This window comes from Psammomys obesus, unplaced genomic scaffold (genome assembly GCF_907164565.1).
Source record: "Psammomys obesus unplaced genomic scaffold, mPsaObe1.curated_primary_1811, whole genome shotgun sequence".
NCBI lineage: Eukaryota > Metazoa > Chordata > Mammalia > Rodentia > Muridae > Psammomys > Psammomys obesus.
Window position 1 is genome coordinate 8,686,558 of NW_026596256.1, and position 18,398 is coordinate 8,704,955.

Below are 18,398 nucleotides of genomic sequence, written 5' to 3' on the forward strand. Positions count from 1 at the left end.
AGTTCCCTTTCCTGCCTTATGCATATGCAAATCCACAAGTTCAAGTATTTTTCTCCTTCAGTTTTCCTGGAATCTTTCTGAGAGCCACATCCAGGTGTTTGATATCAGTGGGTGACAAGCATTTGAATGGGGTTTGAATATGAATTAATGGAATACAATTATTTAAATGAGTGAAATAAATGCTAAGTACACTGTATTTAGATATAATTGGAACCAAAGGCTCTCCTGCTTTAAAACAAGGGAGGAAATGCCTGCCTCACCAGGCCACTCTGGTTGGAATGAGGTTGGCACCCTGAGTGTGTGCTTGATACTCACTGGTGGTGGACATTTCCATTTAATCCTTTTAAGAGTTTCTTAGCACCCAGTCATGTGCTCGGCTGGTCTCGTATGTGCTGGCCATATAAAGATCATGATGGTAATGATTGTGATGCTTCTGTGTTAAAAATAGTGTATGCCAGTTACTGCTCTGACTGCCACGTTAGGAATGTGAAGCGGGCAGTGTTACCTCCATTCTTAGAAGAGGAGTGGGGAGCCAGGATTCTGGGTTAGGTTAGTTGGAAACACTGCTTGCTTCAGAGGTCTTGCTCTAGGGACTGGATTCTGTCAACCATGGTGGTAGCCAAAGATGCAGCTCTGTACTGCCGCCAGTGCTACCAGGAGTAGCCTGAGAGTTGTTTTCACTAGGTCTCTGAGGTGGCCACTGATTCCAACCATAATATTAAATCTTTTAAAATAAGGTCATCTGCACCTTTATTAGCGACTGGGACTTTGAGACTCCCCCCCTCCCCCCCGCCCCATGGCCAGTTCTACACTGAACAGTGTGTGCACAGTCTGTCCCCATCTTTTGTATGCCTAGGCTGATTTGTCACTGTGCATAGTTGTGTTGTCTTGTGGGCAGAGTTGGGAGATGCTTCCTTTTCTTTCCTGAGCTTGTTTCCTTCCTGCTCTCCTTCCTGGTGTTGATGAAACATATCCCAGAAGCACGTGTTTTAAAGTTCCCTCTATCCCATGACCCTGTTTCCCTATTTTACTAAGTTTTCTAGAAGCATTCAGTGAGCTTATTGCCTCTTCTGCTCCCTCCCCTGTGGCTTGAGGCCTTCACACTTGGTCTCCAGGGATGTCCACATCCCAGAAGCACTTGCCACTGTTGCTCTCTCCTGCCAAGGGCAGTTTCTTCCCGTAGTTTCTCAGTTAATGCACATCAGGTTTCCTCCTTCTGGGGTGGCCGTGCTATCTGTGTCCTCGTCTACCTGACTGTTTGTTAGATCACTGTTGGGTTTTTCCTGGGGTCTGTCTTAGACCCTTGTCCCTTCTCAGTTTCCTCTCTTACTGTGCATCTCATCCCCTAGGTTTGAGTTGTTTCCTATAAGTGGACAGTAATTCAGAACCTTCTGGATTGTTTCGACACGCCTTTGTTATCTTCACCTTGTTCTGGTCAGTTGTTCTCAATATAGACTTATTTAATTGGCTGATAACCCTTTGCTTAGAACCTTTAGTGTGTTTGTGATAAAGACAGGATTTCCCTCTGTGACCACCACACCCTGTGTATTCTGCCCATGTCCAGTGCGCCTACCTGCATCTTTGCCCCTGTTCCCCAAGTGACAGTAACCGTTCATCTTCCCAACCCGAGAGACATCAAACATGCTTTTCCTCTGTGTGTTCCTTTGATGCACGTTGTCTGCGACTGTTACGCTTCTTAGGAATTGAACCTTTTGTCATGAAATGCCTCTTTCTGTTGCTGATAATTCTCCTTGTCATGGAGTTTATTTTATCTGATGTTAACTTGAGCCTTATGTTTATTGTTTAGATTGTATGCATTTCCTTCTGTCCAATTACTAGCAATTTATCTGTCCTTAAAGTGTCAATTAATTTGAAAGTACAACACCTAGCTGGGCTTTTTTTTTTTTTTTCTTTTCTTTTTTTCTCTTTTGGATCTACTTGATAATACCTCAGCTTAAGCACTCCACAACTGTTTAATTAGCATTTACTGTAATGTGCTCTGACTGGACTTGAGTCTGTTGTCCTCCTTCCTGTCCTCTTGATTATTAGACACTTTAAATTTACTTGGTAAGATGCTGGTTATACATTTGTATGTGCATGTGGCTGCTTTATGAATTACGCATTACACTTGAGATTTCTTCATACTCTGTGTTGTGTTAATGTGGTGTCTCTTCATGACAGAGGTCAGAAGTTGGGCCTTGTAAGGGCTCCCTTAGAGAAAGGCAACTCCTTCAAAATCAGAGCTCATCTCAAAGGCCCCTTTCCCATGTGTCTGACTTCCCAGACTAGGTTAAACCCTTCTTTGTTCTCCGAGCAGACAGCATGTCTCTTTGGGGTATATACTGCCCTGGCCATTTGTCTACAGTGGGTTCTCTAATTTTTAGTCTAGTGCTGTATTTATAATTGCCTGTTGATTGATGGAGGGGGAGCCTGAGTTAGGGCTTGTGAAATTCAAAAGACCTCATAATACAGTAAGGGGTAGATCAGTGGAAGTGGCATGATGCAGGCATACAGGTTGAAATACATGAAATTGTCAAGTAGATTAAGTGCAAGTTAAAATATTAAAAAGTAGGACACTTAATAATGGATCAGGCCCTGTGCGAAACTCTGCAACATTTTATCTTATGCGACTTTAGCCCTGTAAGTTATCCTTGTTTCCTTTTAAACAAAGAAGTGATCTCTAGAGAGGCCTGTTACTTGGTGCTAGTGCTATATATGAGATTTGCCTTCTAATGCAGATCCGTGTGAGAGAGTCTGGCATACAGAATAGCAGCCAGACTGGACCACTGATCTTCACTGAGGCTTTGCATTTTCAGTCATAGGGAAATGCTTTGATTTGTGGCCAGAGTCTGATAGGGAAAAGGTCTCCAGCTTTATTTATGGTCTCTGTTGAATTATTCTAGATATTTCCTCAGTTCTTTGGCAGGTAGAAACATGGGAAACCCTCTGGATAAGGTCATGCAGATAAGGAAACTGTTTCAGGAAAGCTCAGTACAGCCAGAAGGTAGGCAGGACAGAAGGAAGGTGAGTGACAGGCAGTAGATGACCCTGCACTGAGAGGCCACATTGAGAGAGGCCTTTAGAATACTTCAAAGGAAGGAGTGTGAGAGTGCCATAATTAATGATGAAGTGTGACACGGAGAGATTCTTCGTTAATGTTTCAGGTCACTTATACCCGTTAACCTTGTACATTGCCCAATGGCTTTGAACTCTGACCATGCTGGGGATTATCATTTGTCCAGGTATGATTATCATGCATTCATGGACATTAGCTTTTTCTTAGAGGGGTCAGCAGACAACCTCAGGGTCTGAGAGAATGCTCTTTGGAGAGAGAGGTACAGGCCAGGAAAAGTGATTATGAAACTGCTAACCAGTCTTCCTGGGTAGCAGTTAAGGGGATGGTTTTCTGCTTTTCTGTTGCCTTTATCCCCTGTGGAGATTTTGTTCCATTCCTTGAATGGTCCCTGAGTTTGTTAGAGGACTAGTTGATGAAGACCACTGGGAGTGTCTGCATGGTTCTCTGTGAGTGGGGAAGGGTAAGCGTGGGCGTGTGCACGTGCACACGTGTTTGCATGCCAGTTCTTAATCTGCCTTTCACATGGAATTTGTGCTAAGTTGGGCCTTTTTGTTTCGTTTCTGGGGTGAGAAGGAGCTTAAGCAGTTTCCAGACTGGCATCAAAATGTTTTCATTTCTCCAAAGAGCTCTTTTTACTTTTAAAAGGTGTGTGTGTGTGTGTGTGTGTGTGTGTGTGTGCGTGCGCTCACTTGTCCCATGCCACACATATGGAGGCCAAAGGATAGTTGGATAATTGGGAGTTGGCTCTCTCCTGCTACTGTGTATGTCCCGGGGATCAAAGACAGTGAGGTCTACCCCTAAGTGCCAGTCCTAGCTGAGCTATCTCCCTGGCCTTGCAGAAATATTTTGTTGAAATGAAAAGATTGCTTTGAAAGTGATCCAGAAAAATAGGAACTTCAGGGAAAATATGTGAGATTTTATGGTTGCATTAGGAGTTTTCCCAAAGTCCCAAATGTCTGATTTTTCTGTTTATATAGAATATGAAAACGTAAAATGTTAACACTAGCTTTCTCTGTTAACATGGGAGTCCCTAGTCTTTTGCTTTGTTTTGTTTTTCTTTCTTTCTTCCTAAATTTGCTTTATGGCTCCTGATGTAGTTTCCTGGTTGATACAACGTATTACTGCATACCTCAGGCTGGGATTCAGGGTGCTCTTGCCTGTGCCTCTAGAATGGTGGGTACAGCAGGTGTCACTGTACTTGCCACACAAGGCTTGTTTTTCAGATATTCTGGCTCCTTTGGGAACAACCTTGTTACCTTTGTTACCTACCTATGGAAGTTCCATATGTGAGCAGCATGGTAAGATGCCATGCTATCTTGGGCTACAAGGTAATGGCTGTGATGTGTCTCCCTAGCTTTGCAGGGAAACCAACTGTAACAGTTGATGGTTGTTACCTCTTTAGAAAGGGCTTTGAGAGGTTCAAGGCTCACAGGGAGGTAGCTATTTGTGTCCCTTACAGATAGCTCTGGCTTGGCAGTATTGAAGTATTCTGCTCCAAATTTTGGACTCTTTTCCAATTACACCTAATTAATCTTGGCAAAACTTACAAAGTAGTCATAGAAGCTTTTTGTTTGAAGGCATGTAACATACACCGCTGCCTCATGCTACCCCTATCCTAACCTGCTTTCTTAAAAGTTGGATCTTTAAGAACACCATCAGGTTGGAGAGGGTGATTTCTTTAAGGGAAGTCTATTAGCGTAGCACTGGCCTTTGAGAGATGTCAACAGTAGCAAACTCTTGAGTGTGAGTCTTGTTTTTAGCTCAGGGTTTGGATTTTTGCCATCAGTGTTTGTTCATTTCAGGCACTTCAGAAAACAGACCATCTATGTAAACTTTGCTTGCGATGCTTGTGGTTTTTACCTGTTTCTGTAGTAACCCCACTTGAAGTGGCTGACACTCAGAGGAGGCAGGGTGGAAGAGAGTGGTGTCAGTTGAGAGCAGAAAGAAGACTACAAAACCAGCAAATCTCAAAAGCCTACTATTTCCTTTTGAGTAAGTCACACCCTTGTGAGAGAGAACATATGCTGCCCCTCAGTGTTTTTCTAAACACGTCAGTGGCAAATCACAGGCACACCAAGTTTTCCTACGATACTCTCCACATGATCCCATTTGTACCCCTGCTGTTACAAACATTTTTATTAACTGCTTTTTAAGGTTGATCAAAATCTTCTTGACTTCAGATATACATTATGTAGTTTTGTCTTAAAAAATTTAAATAATTAATCTGAAAATACGTGATTAGTTTGAGATGTCTTTGGACATGGTTGAACATTCTGTCTTCTGTACGGACCATCAGTTGAGTGGCCATCTTAGCTGGGAGGAGACTTGGTTCCCATAGAATGTGTTTTCTGTATTGGCACTTTTGAAAGTGGCCAAAGAAACAGCCTGCCAAGATATTCATAAAAGCACACACAATGAATGTGCATGGTGTGTTCTAGCAGGCCATGTTCTAGCAGGTTCTTAGCCAAGGTGATCATTTTTTGACTAATCACAGCAGCTTGTGGAACATTTTTTCTGTTTCACATTGACATCAGGTGTCATTCTTTCTGTTGTGTTGTGGTGACCATCAGCCCAGTTCACTGAGACTTTTTCTTGCCTTATTTCCTCCAACTTCTTTTTTTTTTTTTTTTTTTTTTTTCCTTTCTGTATTTTCAAGCTGATTTAGTCTGTAACTCAGTGAAATCTGGACAGGACAAGGAGGTTAGTCAGTCTTTCTTTCTCCTTCCTTCCTTCCTTCCTTCCTTCCTTCCTTCCTTCCTTCCTTCCTTCCTTCCTTCCTTTTTTCCTTCTTCCCTCCCTCCCTCCCTCCCTTCCTCCCTCTCTCCCTTCCTCCCTCTCTCTCTTTTAATTTATAAATTTCCAGGCTATTAGCCAGGCATATGGCACACATGGTTAGCCCCAGCACTCAGGAGGCAGAAGCAGGTGTAGCTCTCGAGCTGGAGGCTAACCTGATGTACAGAGTGAATTCCAGAACAGCCAGAACAGCCCCATCTTGAAAAACAAAAATAAAAACAAACAAACAACGATAATAGTTGATGATGATGATGATGATGATGATGATGATGATGATGATGATGATTCCAGTCTATTTTTTTGATGTGTTGTAAACTTGAGAAAAGTTTTCCCACATCTATTTAGGAGGTCATTTTAAGGACCCGTAGGAGTAGCATTGTATTTTTAGACCATGTTTTCATGTGACATTTGTTCTTGGTGCCATGGGAATGTTTCTTTGTAGTCTAGAGTCATTCAAAGGATAGTATTTCAGTGTTGGCTTTGCGCAGATGCTGCACTAGCATAGTGCATGTCACTTTTCTTACCTGGATTTGACCAAACAGCACCTGAATTGGTAAGGATTAAACGAACCAGAATAAGCAAAAGCAGTGTCCCCTCCATCCCAGTTGTAGGTGGTAGTGAGGCAATCTTCCTGTCGCAAAGCTTATTGCTAGGAACCTACACTTCTGTCTTCAACTCACTGGGGTCTTGGATAAGTTGTGTGGGCAGCTTTGTTGAATCTAAAATAGGGCTGGGGGCTAGGGAGATTGCCTAGCAGGAAATAGCACTGGCTGCTCTCCCAGAGCACCTGGGTTTGGTTCCCAGCACCCACGTGGTAGGTCACAACCATCTGTAACTCCAATTCTGGCATCCACAGACCCTGCCTGCTTGTGGTACACACACAACACCCATGCACATACAAATGAAGAAATGTTTTTAAAAAATTGAGGGCAGCAAGGAAGGAGAGACAAACTATGAGCTCCTCAGAGCAACTGTAATTAAAACATTTTATGATCTTGGGTTGGGAGATGATCACCAGGTATAAGGCTGTTAGGCCTTAGAGTTCAGTCCCCAAGACCCACACGCTAGAAGGACAAAACTGATTTCCACAAAAGATTAAAACAATGCTACAGCCTCTTGTTTCTGTGTGTGAGGGAAGGAGCTGTTTGCTTTGTTTTCTGTTTCCAATTTTTAAGTTAAGAGTTACTGGAACTAACAGAGGAGTTAAAAGAGTAGGACATTTACCATAGTTAACTTTCCTCCCAGCTCTCACAGGAGGTAATGTAGGGGAGGGAGAACTTTGGCTTAAGGTTGATGTAATGACAGTCTATCATGGCAGGGAATTCATGGCCACAGGAGCTTGAGGAGGTTGGCTCTAAGGTTCCCACAGTCAGCAGAAACAAGAGCTGGTCTCATCTTGTTCTTTCCTTTCCCTCAAGTCCAGGACCCCATGCCCTGGGATGGTGCCACCACAGTCAGACTAAGTCTCCCCTGCTCAGTTAAACTTTTCTGAGGACACTTTACTAGACATACCCAGAGGTGAGTTTCCACAGTCTTTGGTCCTTCTGAGACAGCAGTCGGGATTGACTCGGCCGAGGTAAACTCCATGCCCCACACGTTAGAACGTTCACTTGATCTTTCCTGTATGTGTTGGTTTATAAATGGGTTTCTGCTGTCTTGATTACTGTCCTCTCTGCTGCCTTCTCTTACGGTGAACTTAGTTATTGCTCAGGCCGCAGTGTCTGGATCAACTTGATGGCATTTCTATTCTCTCCTTAATCGATATGTTCTCTTGAACAGGATGAACTTACTGCTGTGAACGTGAAGCAGGGCTTCAACAATCAGCCAGCCTTCACTGGAGACGAGCATGGCTCAGCCAGAAACATTGTAATCAACCCATCAAAGGTAAAGCTATTTCCTGTAACTCTTGAAATGGTGTTTGTGATACCCTTGAGGTGTGCGTGTGTGTGTGTGTGTGTATTACTATTTAAGCCTTTTTCTATGTTCAAAATTTTCTCATGTTTGCAAACCATGAAGCCCACATAGTTTTAGTTGTGAGGCACTTCATTCTGAGACTACAGTGTCCCTTTCTGCCTTCTATTCATTTTTTATGGTTTTCATAGCTGCCATTATAGAACGGTCTAGGCCAGTTTTACACTACTGCTACAGTTAGATTTATTTTCTTTTCTTATGCCAGTTCAGGTTGACTGTTTTTGCTAAGACTATATTCATCGCATTATGTCGGGAGGAATGCAATGCCAATTTGTCCAATTATTGATTATACTAAGTTCAGTCATTCAGTCATTGTGATGTCCATTGTCTTCCTATATTATAAAAGCAACAATCTCTACATCTTGTTAATCTCTAGTTATTATTTTTTATTGAACTCAGGACTTCCAGATCCTGTGCATATTTCCTGCCTCCAAGCTGTACCCTAAGCCCCTCACAATGATATTTTGAAATCATATAAATAGCCTATTCTTCAGTAAAATTCACACAAAGATTTGATGATGTTTTTCTTTCCTCTACATTTCTCCTCTTTTTCATTTCTTTTGACAGGGTTTCACCAGGTAGCCCTGCCTGGTCTGGAACTTGTTATTTAGACCAGATTGGCCTTGAATTTGTGGCAACCTTCTTGTCCCCATCTTCACTGTCCTGGGATTACAGACATGCCTAGCTCACTGATGGTTCTTGCCAAATGGTTTATTGTGCTGGGGGCTGCCATGTTTTTTTTATTCATTATTCTCCATACATGCATTAGCTTGAGTTCTTCTGTGATGAACCCCCTTTACACTTCACTCTTTCTAGTGTCACTCTAGGTTCCTGTTTTTGTTTTTTATGTGCTATGATTTATTACCTTCATTTTTCTTTTGCCCAAGTTTTCCAATATTTGGTTAGTAGTGGCCTTTTAGATCCTGGATACACATCCTCACCCTTCTTACTGTTGTACAACATCTATTCTGTCTGTGTCTGCCACTGGACTCTAGGCGTGCTCAGCAATTCTGGAGTATCATTGGTTCGAGGCTCTTTCAGTGGACAGAGAGGACAAACCCTTCTCTATCTAACTCACCTATTTTGTCTCCCTGCTGGTTGTTAGCATTTCCAACTGTACATCACATAGTATTTCCTTATCTTTTCCTGTTTGTGCTTTGTGTCTTCCTTCCCCTGAAGTGAGAATTGCTCTCTGCTAGACCAGTCTAGTTTGCTTTGTATTGCCACACACATAAAATGTTTCTGAGTAAGCTCTTTCAGTACTGTCACAACAGCCAGCTTTCTGTGTAAGATTTACTATCTTTCTACAATACCTTTGTCTTTAGGCCAGTTTTCATTAAAAATGCATATATAGTCAGAGTTAGAGAGAAGGAGCTGGAGGAATGAAAGGGAGGAAAGGAGCAATTAATTCCATTTTAATTAAAAATGTAAAACATTTATAGACAGAATATTATGTTTAGAGGTTTATTGAATAAAATATCCTTTTCCATGGATCAATTAGATTTATAGATAGGAAGTTATTTTGTTCACTTTCTTTTAGTAATTGATTTTTTTGCATATTATTCTTTTTACATTATTATTATTTGATGTTAAAATACTTTTACTCACATGAAGTTAAAAACATATATACAAGTAAGAAATAAAAAAAAAAAACACAAGTCAATACCTACACATCCTTTCTCCACAAAAACACACAAATAATTGACTGTTGGCTAAACCATAGGTGGAAATACTACTGAAAAACTGTAGGGCGGGGGGAGAAAGAAGCATTTTTTTGTATGTAGTTCTGTTGACCAGATATGGTGATATTTAAAATTTTTCCTGTTTGAAATCTGTATACACATCATGATAAAACTATAGTTATGTATTTGTGACTAATACACAGTTGTATATATGTGCTTTGGTATACGTTATTTTGGCGTGCACACATTCGCATTACTATACAGCCATCACCCTACTGCCTGTCTCCAGAACTTTTTAATCTTTCTGAAGTGATATACTGCCATGCCTTGCATGGTCCTAGACACCTGAATAGGGCAATTTGGGAATGAAGAAACAACACACACTGAAGAAATGACAGGCACACATAGAGAAAATCTGGGATCAGGTGGGCTGTGCTGGCTTTGGTGGAGGCCACCTCCAGCAACCTGGAAAGGCAGTTTAAGGAGGAGGGACTGGCTGATGTGGGTAGTCGGTCTGCCTGGAGGCATAGTTTCAGCCTGTATGCATCTGGTGGGGGGAGGGGTGAAAATACCACCTGCTTTCTGCACACATTGATATAGCACCCTGAAAAGCTCTGTCTTCACACACAGTGAGACCTTGCCTCAACTAGAACAGAGAGACTTGTCTCCTGGAATTTGTTCTCTGACCTTACATGCTCCAGCATGGATGTGCCTGGATACCCCCACTCCATACATGCATACATATGCACTCTATCTCTTATACATGCAAATAATAAAAAATATGCTGATATATCTTCTTATTACCATTTATTACAATTAACTAATAATAAAATTAAAAGGAGAAAATAAAAAACCTTCTGTCTAATATAGTAACATAATGGTTGGGTTCAGTGTGTGGATTTTGGGCATTCAGGGTGTAGTTCATGTCAGAGAGCAGTAGTTTTATTATTTTTTTAATGTGTTATGAACTGCTTAGTTCTTGGTTCTTGGAGTCAAATTTTATGTTAACTTACATAACCAAGTTAACAAAAAGTAACACTTATTACAACTTGGACCACTGTTCCTGTGAGATCTATTCAAGGACCTAATATTTCATATGTGAATTTGATTTCATTAGCATGAAATGTATGAATCTTAGTGTTTAATACCTGACCTTTTCTGTGTTCTTATCAAAGGAGGTATTATCTGAATAGTTCTGGGTGGATAAAAACAAGTGTTGAATTAACCTTCTTACACTCTGTTTGAAAGAATATAAATTGGTATTAGACCTTTTGAAGGGTGATATGGCAGTATAATTAAAATTGTAGAATCATGCCGGCCAAATTATAGAAATGTGTCCTATATGTGCACATAGCAGGTTGTGAAAGGCTGTTCAATTTAACAAGATTCATAACACCTACTATTTAGAACCAGTGCGCCAGGTGCCCGTTAATACTCTCTTGATTAAAGAAAAGACAGCACACCCATACAGAACACTATTGTGTAGCTATACAAGCGAATGAATCCACATATAGGCATGAAGTACTCATACTGACTGTGTAGAGAGAGCCAGATATGCCAGAAAGGAAAATAACAAGTATGTGTTTGCTTGGCTCTGTTCTAAGCAACAATGAAAGGGTACACAACCAAGTAAGCAAATTGATTACTTGGAGGTAGGAGTTGGAAGCGAGGGTTTAAAAAATATCTATCATCTGCTTTTTGAATAATGTAAATATACTGCTGTTAGAAGAAAGCTGAGCATTATAGACGGTCAGTGGAGGGAGGCAGGGATGTCACACACACCAGGCCAGCGTGAGACCAGTCTGGTTTTGACAGTTTGGATCCCTAATGCACATTTCTTCTGTCTTGTTTACTTAGGAATTTTGACTTTGCTTACAGTATGCATTTGTTTACAAGATTCACTAAGGGGCACTAGAGAACATCTGTATTCTGTTTGTTCCATTATTAAGCGGGCACATTGTTCCCTTAGAGTAGTTTTCTTTTCATTTCTGTAACTTTGTTTATTGTGACTAATGTACCTACACATAATTGCAACTTAGAGACCTCTCTAATATACAATAGTATATACTATTAGCTATTTAGTGCCCTTGTTTCCTCAGCTGAGAAATTTAAAATCAAACAAGCTAGTGATTGCTTGTTTACAAACTTTTTCATTTTTCTCAAGTCATGTATTGTCATGTCCTGCATGGTTTGGTCCTGGAAACCTGAGTGGCACAACTTGGGAATGATGTTCCCAAACATAGCTTCTACTGAATTTATCCGCAGAAGGTTCTAGAAACATTTGCTTTAAACAGAAAAAGTTCAGTGAAAATTTGTTGGAAAAACAAAACCTCATATCTATTTTTCTACTTTTTGTTGCTGTGAGGAGACACCATGACCAAGGCAGATCTTATGAAAGACCACATTTAACTGAGGGTTTGCTTACAGTTTCAGAAATTTAGTCCATTGTTGTAATGGCAGGTAGCATGGTGGCATGTCGCTGGCCACCGGAGGAGTAGCTGGGAGCTACAGCATGACCCATAGGCTGAGAAAAAGAGAGACTTAGGGCTTGGCGTGGGCTTTGTACAACCTCAAAGCCCACCTTCAGTGACATACTTCCTCCTAATCCTTTCAATACGTGCTACTTCCTGATGCCTAAGCGTTTGAATATATGAGCCTACGGGAATATTCTTATTCAAACCACCACAGTTTTATTACCACTTTTCAGATCAGGGAATTTTATTTCACATTAAAAAAGAAAAAAGAAAAAAAGGTACCAGCTTTTTTCCTGATGATAAATCTGACTGCTGGCTCCAGTCAAAACAGGTCAGACTATGTACAAGACATCTGTTGCCTCCAGCTTCTAACTAAGCTGGGATTCTTATTTTTTGCTTTTTCCAGGGCAGTGCTTCTACCTCACTTAAGTTGCTGCTGTTTGCAAACTCTTGGTGGCATGTCTTAGAAATTGTTTGCATTGTATAACTGAAAGATTCTCAGCGAACAAAATGTGATACTTTCTGGAGTCTTGAAAATTCTTTGTCAGGTTTCCTATGGACTTCTGGAATCTTTTCTCTTCCTCCTTTTCTTCCCTTGTCCTGCCCTTTGCCCATCTTCCCTTTTGCTCCTCTTCCCTTCCCGCTCTTTGCCCATCTTATACTTTAGATAACACGAAATGATAAAATAGTTGGCAGAAGTCTGTTTCTCTCCTCTGTTCAGACCTAGTGACTGCCTGCCTTTCCTTTCCCTCCCTGTGCTTATAAAATTGGCAGTTCAATCAAAATGCCGAGTACCTAAGTTCATCTTTGCCATTTGTAATTTTCCTTTTAAATGATTTGCTCGAGCTTCTCCAAGAAAGTAATATCAACGGTAAACACAGAATTTCTTTAAATGCTGTCATGTTTCACTTTCTTTCTGCAGATTGGTGCGTACTTCAGCAGCATATTGGCTGAGAAACTAAAGCTTAACACTTTCCAGGATACCGGAAAGAAGAAACCCCAAGTTAATGCTAAAGATAACTATTGGCTGGTTACTGCTCGATCTCAGAGTGCAATTCACAGCTGGTTCTCTGACTTAGCAGGAAACAAACCGCTTGCTATTTTGGCAAAAAAGGTATCAAGTATATTCTTCCATTGTTATAATTGCAGTTTTGTAAATGAAGCTGTTTGAGATAATGTTCACATGTACATTTATGTTTCCCTATTCTTTTTTAAACCAAAGTTTCAGTTGCAGGTACACACTGCCAGATAGTATTGTTCTTATGTTCTTCCCGTTATGTTTTGGGTACATGGGGTACCCAGGGTACCTAAAAACCTAAGGAATCTGCATAAAGGCAGTTTGTATGAGTTTAGACATTATCTTAAAATTTAAGAGTAGCCAATAAGGCTTCAGTTTTTCCCCATTGCACTTGTAGTTTTCTTAGATCAAGGTGTTCAAGATACGGAAAAAAAAAAAAATCTCTTGCTTTGAGATTATTACCTTGTCTGTGAAAGTATATATCCCAGCTCCTGTTTATAATGACACACACACACACACACGTTAGACTAAGTCAAGTCTTACTACCAAGCAAGAAACAGATTTTTACTCTGTGTGTGCTTGTGTTATAAAAAAAGTATTCTAATCAAAACAGGCAGATTTACTTATAATTTTTGGTTTTTTTTTTCTCAAGGGTGTGTGTGGGGTGGTAGGAGGTTCTTTTAAAATCTTGACCTTTATACTTTTCTTCAGTGGGAATAATCAATGTGTAGGTTCAATAATCTTATAGTTTAAACAAGATAAGATATCCTTTGAAAGTTTATAGTAAAGAAGTTAGAAATTTCCCTCAGTCTTTATCTCTGACTTCTTGTATACCTTTGAAATAGTTCCAGGTATCTCTTCTCATCTCCCCTGAAGTCCCTTAGTTTTAGGGGCTCTGTCTTGAGTTCTAAGTATGCAGTGTTCCTTTCCACCTGGTATGGGGCCAGCTCAGAAGAAAATGCCTTCATATACTTGTGTGTTGGTTTTTGAAAGCAACTCTTTGAAAATAGTGCCTACATCCTCCATTGGCTTTAATTTGCTATAATGTCTTGACACTGAATGCCTCAGATAGATAGATAGATAGATAGATAGATAGATAGATAGATAGATAGAGGTGAAAGGCACCAGAAGTCTTTGAAGAACACTTGTTAAAGTGTGACCAGTTCTTCCCACAGAGCTAGTGCCACTGTCTCAACCTGCCTGAACCACGGAGCTGGAGCACTTCTTCCCCAGTGCTAATATCTGTTTGTGGTCTCACTGTGGCCCATGGATTGATTGTTCTGAAGGCCATATAAGCCCCAGAGCACCCGTCAGAGTTTGATGGCTTTAGAACACCTAGTCACATCCTTCGTGCTGTCAGCTGGGTATTCCTCGGTTATAGGTGCTAAGAATCCGTCTCGGATACCTTCTTAAAGTGAATATTGATAAGGAATTGGTTTCCTTGCTGTAAGGGTGTAGGGGTCTCTTGTCTTTTAGGAGGGAGATGACTCATGGTGTGCTGTATTAGCCATTTTCTTCTTTCTTTATCAGGAGCTGCCTCTGGCCAAGTCAGGTGTCCCTCAGGTAAGCCTTGGCATTAATTCTTTGCAAACATAGCCATTTCTTTATAAAACATTGACTACTTTGATATATTCATGTCTTAGGCATTCAAGGAGTCATTCTTGTCCACTTCTCAGAATTTCATCCTTTTGAGATGGCAAAGGCTCTTGTAGTTTTGGGCAAAGGACCAAATTCTTTATATGGTCTTCATAGTCAACTACTTAGTTGATTTTTGATATTTATGCACAAGAAGGCTTAAGGCAGGTAACAGTGATTTACTTGCTATGATCAGGGTCATCTTTCAGCTCTTACCCAGCTCTCAGAATACTTTTCTGTATGGGATGGATTATGTTTCTTGCATGATTTTCCATTCGAATAAAGTTATACAGTACCCCAGAGGTGCCTTGAAGGGACTTTTAATTTAGTCACTGCCGTTCCTTGATTTGGAAAAGGAAAATTCTGGCAACCAGGGATATTCTTCTAACTCTTTAACATGGCTAGTTCTTACCTGTTTAAGCAGGTGCCCTTGGTTCCTGTGGTCTGAGAATTTTCTTTGGTTCTGGTCCTGTTCAGACAATGGACGATGGTGATGGTTGTGAGCACCCGAGGGGAGAGGTGGTAGTAATATCATTGTGTACATGGAGGGAGCGTATGCTTAGCATCTTAATTGCCTTTGCAGCTCTACACTTATTTAGAAACTGAACTGCTGCCCAGCGATTGCCTAAATTCAATTTTGATGTCAGCTGTTTCGCTGAAACAAACAAACAAAAAGAATCCATCAGTGTAAAAAAAAAAAAAAAATCACAGGAAACATCATCATTTCCATCCCAAGTTGGTCCAAGCTATAGGTTAGACAAAGCCATCCTACTTATCTTCTCTCTCGATCAAGTAACTTTCTTCACATCTGTTTTCTTGGATATTGAAGCCCTGACTTGACTCAACTCAGGATTTTGCCGTTTTGTCCTGTGTTGTTAATGTAAGATCGGTGGCTCGGTTTTGCATGCTATTTTCTCTAAACATTTCGAAATTTCAACTGTTTACATTTTTTTTCCTCCTAACAGTTGCTGTTTAAATAAATCCCTTGGTAATCTATGAAAAGATACAATTAGTAGGACTCTTTGGAGACACTTTTACTCGGCATTTTCCTGCATTTTCAGGTTTTAATCTTACATCCCTTTGGTGTCGATGAATGAAGAGCAGCCTGACCTGGAGTGATACAGTATAAACCACTGGTTCCATATTTTATATTCTAGTGAAAAGCATCAGGTCTTGAGCTGAATGTTTGACCCTGTGTTCTCTTGTCTCTGTCTTAAACGGTAGTAAACACAGAGACCGTGTTCCATGAAAGATGTGCCTCGTGTGCTAAACTTTCAGGACATTTGTGTCACTGTGTTATGTGGAGACAAAGCTTTTACAGATTTGGCTAATGTATCTTTTGCCTCCCTTTAGTTGTGTTTGTGCAGTGCAGTTTTCTGTGTCATGGGGGTGACATTCTGAACTGAGCACCCAAGGCAGCAGGCATGCCTGATCAAGAATTCTTCAGTCTTCTGTAAACACAGCATTAACACTCTGTTCCCCATTGACTGAGGCAGACAAACATCCCTTCAGTAGTGGAACAGCTTGATGTTCCTTTGGAAAGACCAACTGAAGTAGCTTGCTCTTAGGGACTATATATTTAAAAAAAAAAAAAAAGTTATTTACACTTTAATTCCAGGGATCATTCCTTGTACTAGGATTGTAATTCGTAAAAATCCACTGATTTGACAAGCTAGTAGAATAACTCTATACTCCATGAGTTGGCATGTTTGAAGCCGTGATTTTCAACCAAAGTATGATTTTGGGGGTAGAGAGATCAGGTTTCTTGTGATCTGTGGCAGGATTCCAGTGTTTTCTTTTGAAAGGGCCAATAAATCTATGGCATGAAAACACTTGGGGTAGTACAGACAAATCCCTAACTGGGAACAAAGCATTATTGATATAATTTTGATTATACCAATAATCAATATACATAATTTTTTGAAAACCAGAATAACCACTTTGTGAGGTACATAGGATTGGTATTATCAAAATTCATAAATAGCTGGAGAATGATGGGCTCGTCTGGCAAAGCCCAGGGAAGTAGTCCAGAAATGGCCACCCACCATGGTGAATAGCCTGTGCACCTTGCAGTCTTACTAGTCCCATCCTGCTGCATTTTAACAAATGTACTCTTGTTGACATTATTCACCATACTCATAAATTGAATAGATGATGGAGCTCTTCATGGGATATTTATGAGGTATTCTGGAAGAATGAATTAACTCTTTCAAACCAGACACTGGTATATTGGGATACTAATTTGCTGAATTGTACCTTTGTGGTCTTGAAGAGCTAATTAACAGCCTCAAGTGACTATTTCAGCCAGCGAATTAATTGCCCAGCTATTGTAGCTCAGTGTGTGTTAAGCGTACTCACTGATCTTAGGCTCTAGTTAATATTTTGGGCTAAAGCCACTTTCAGAAAGTTTCTTGAAATTGTTGCTTTTATGAAATGTCACAGTTAGAAAGCCTCACACAAATACAATGTAGAATGGTGACAAATTCTATCTGGTTTTCTCCTTCCAATTTTGGGATAAATCATTTGGGAGAGTATTACGAAATTATTTTCCCCTGATTGTTCATAAGGCAAATAAGTTTCCTTATCTGAGAATGTGGCAAGACTTTGTTTTATGAATAAGAAAGCATAGCTGATCACCATTTTGCCATGTGCTAAATGTAATTTTAATTCTTGTTTCTTCATGAAAATTGGCTTAAATTTTCTTCCCACTTTTGAAACCACATGCACGTTTGAAAGTCCATCAAGAATAGTTTCTTATAACAGCATATAACTTCCAGCCCTTTTCTTGCTTCCTTCTCAGGAAGTTTTCCTAGCAATGCTCTAGTGTCTGATTGTTACATGTTATTTCTTTCTAGGTCCCCATCCTCAGTAAAAAAGAGGATGTCTTTGCATATTTAGCTAAGTACTCTGTGCCAATGGTTCGAGCAACGTGGCTGATCAAGATGACTTGTGCCTACTATTCTGCTATTTCTGAAGCGAAAATTAAGAAACGCCAGGCTCCGGATCCCAATTTGGGTAAGTGAGGCAGCATGCAATGTTTTAACCTTTCCTATTGATTCTTCAAGTACTTGTCAGCTGCATCCTCTTGGAGCTCAGCACGGTGAGTCCTGAGAAAGTCCACAGCGCAGCTGAAAGTCACTTGTTCTTCACTCAGCAAGTCTTGTCGATATCTCCAGAATGTCTGAACCCTGTGCAAGTAGCTGTGGAGGTACAGACCACCACAATCTCTTGTCTGGACAGAAGCAACCTCTGACAGGCTTTTCTACATGCTTCCACTCCAACTGAGCAGGCCTTAAAGCCCACTTAGACTCTTGGTTACCCTGTATCCCCCCATGCTCACGGCCTCTTTCTGCTCAGTACCACTGCCCTTCCCTGTGCAGTGACAGTTGATGCCAGTTCATCTTGCTGCGCCAGCACAGCTTTCTGTGTTGTAGCCCGGGTGATCCTACTAGAACGGAAGTCATGCTACTCATGTGCTCAGAATCCTTTTATGACCACTGCCCTACTCACCTGGCCCCTCCCCTGGTCAACACCAGCAGCCTGCATGCTCTTTCTGAATTAAAGCTTTGATGTTAAGCAGGTGGACACTGCTCTCCTTCTCCTATCCCTACTCGGGGTCCCCGGTTCCACTGTGGTACTGTGGAACCTGGAACCACTCTGGCTAACATGGCTGTTGCCTTGTTTGTTTGATTTGCAGCTGTTGATATCACCCACTGTATTAACCTATTGCTTATCTATCTATATTCATT

The 18,398-nt window shown here is 40.7% G+C and overlaps 1 protein-coding gene across 1 annotated transcript in view; it reads left to right on the forward strand.

The window, feature by feature from the left end:
* Positions 1–18,398, forward strand: part of Med12l (mediator complex subunit 12L) — a 301,905-nt gene that overhangs the window by 12,474 nt on the left and 271,033 nt on the right. Inside the window, exons 2-4 of the mRNA XM_055596727.1 lie at positions 7,649–7,753; positions 12,919–13,110; positions 17,505–17,664. Coding sequence (XP_055452702.1) covers positions 7,649–7,753; positions 12,919–13,110; positions 17,505–17,664 — 457 coding nt within the window. The remainder of the gene's footprint in view (positions 1–7,648; positions 7,754–12,918; positions 13,111–17,504; positions 17,665–18,398) is intronic.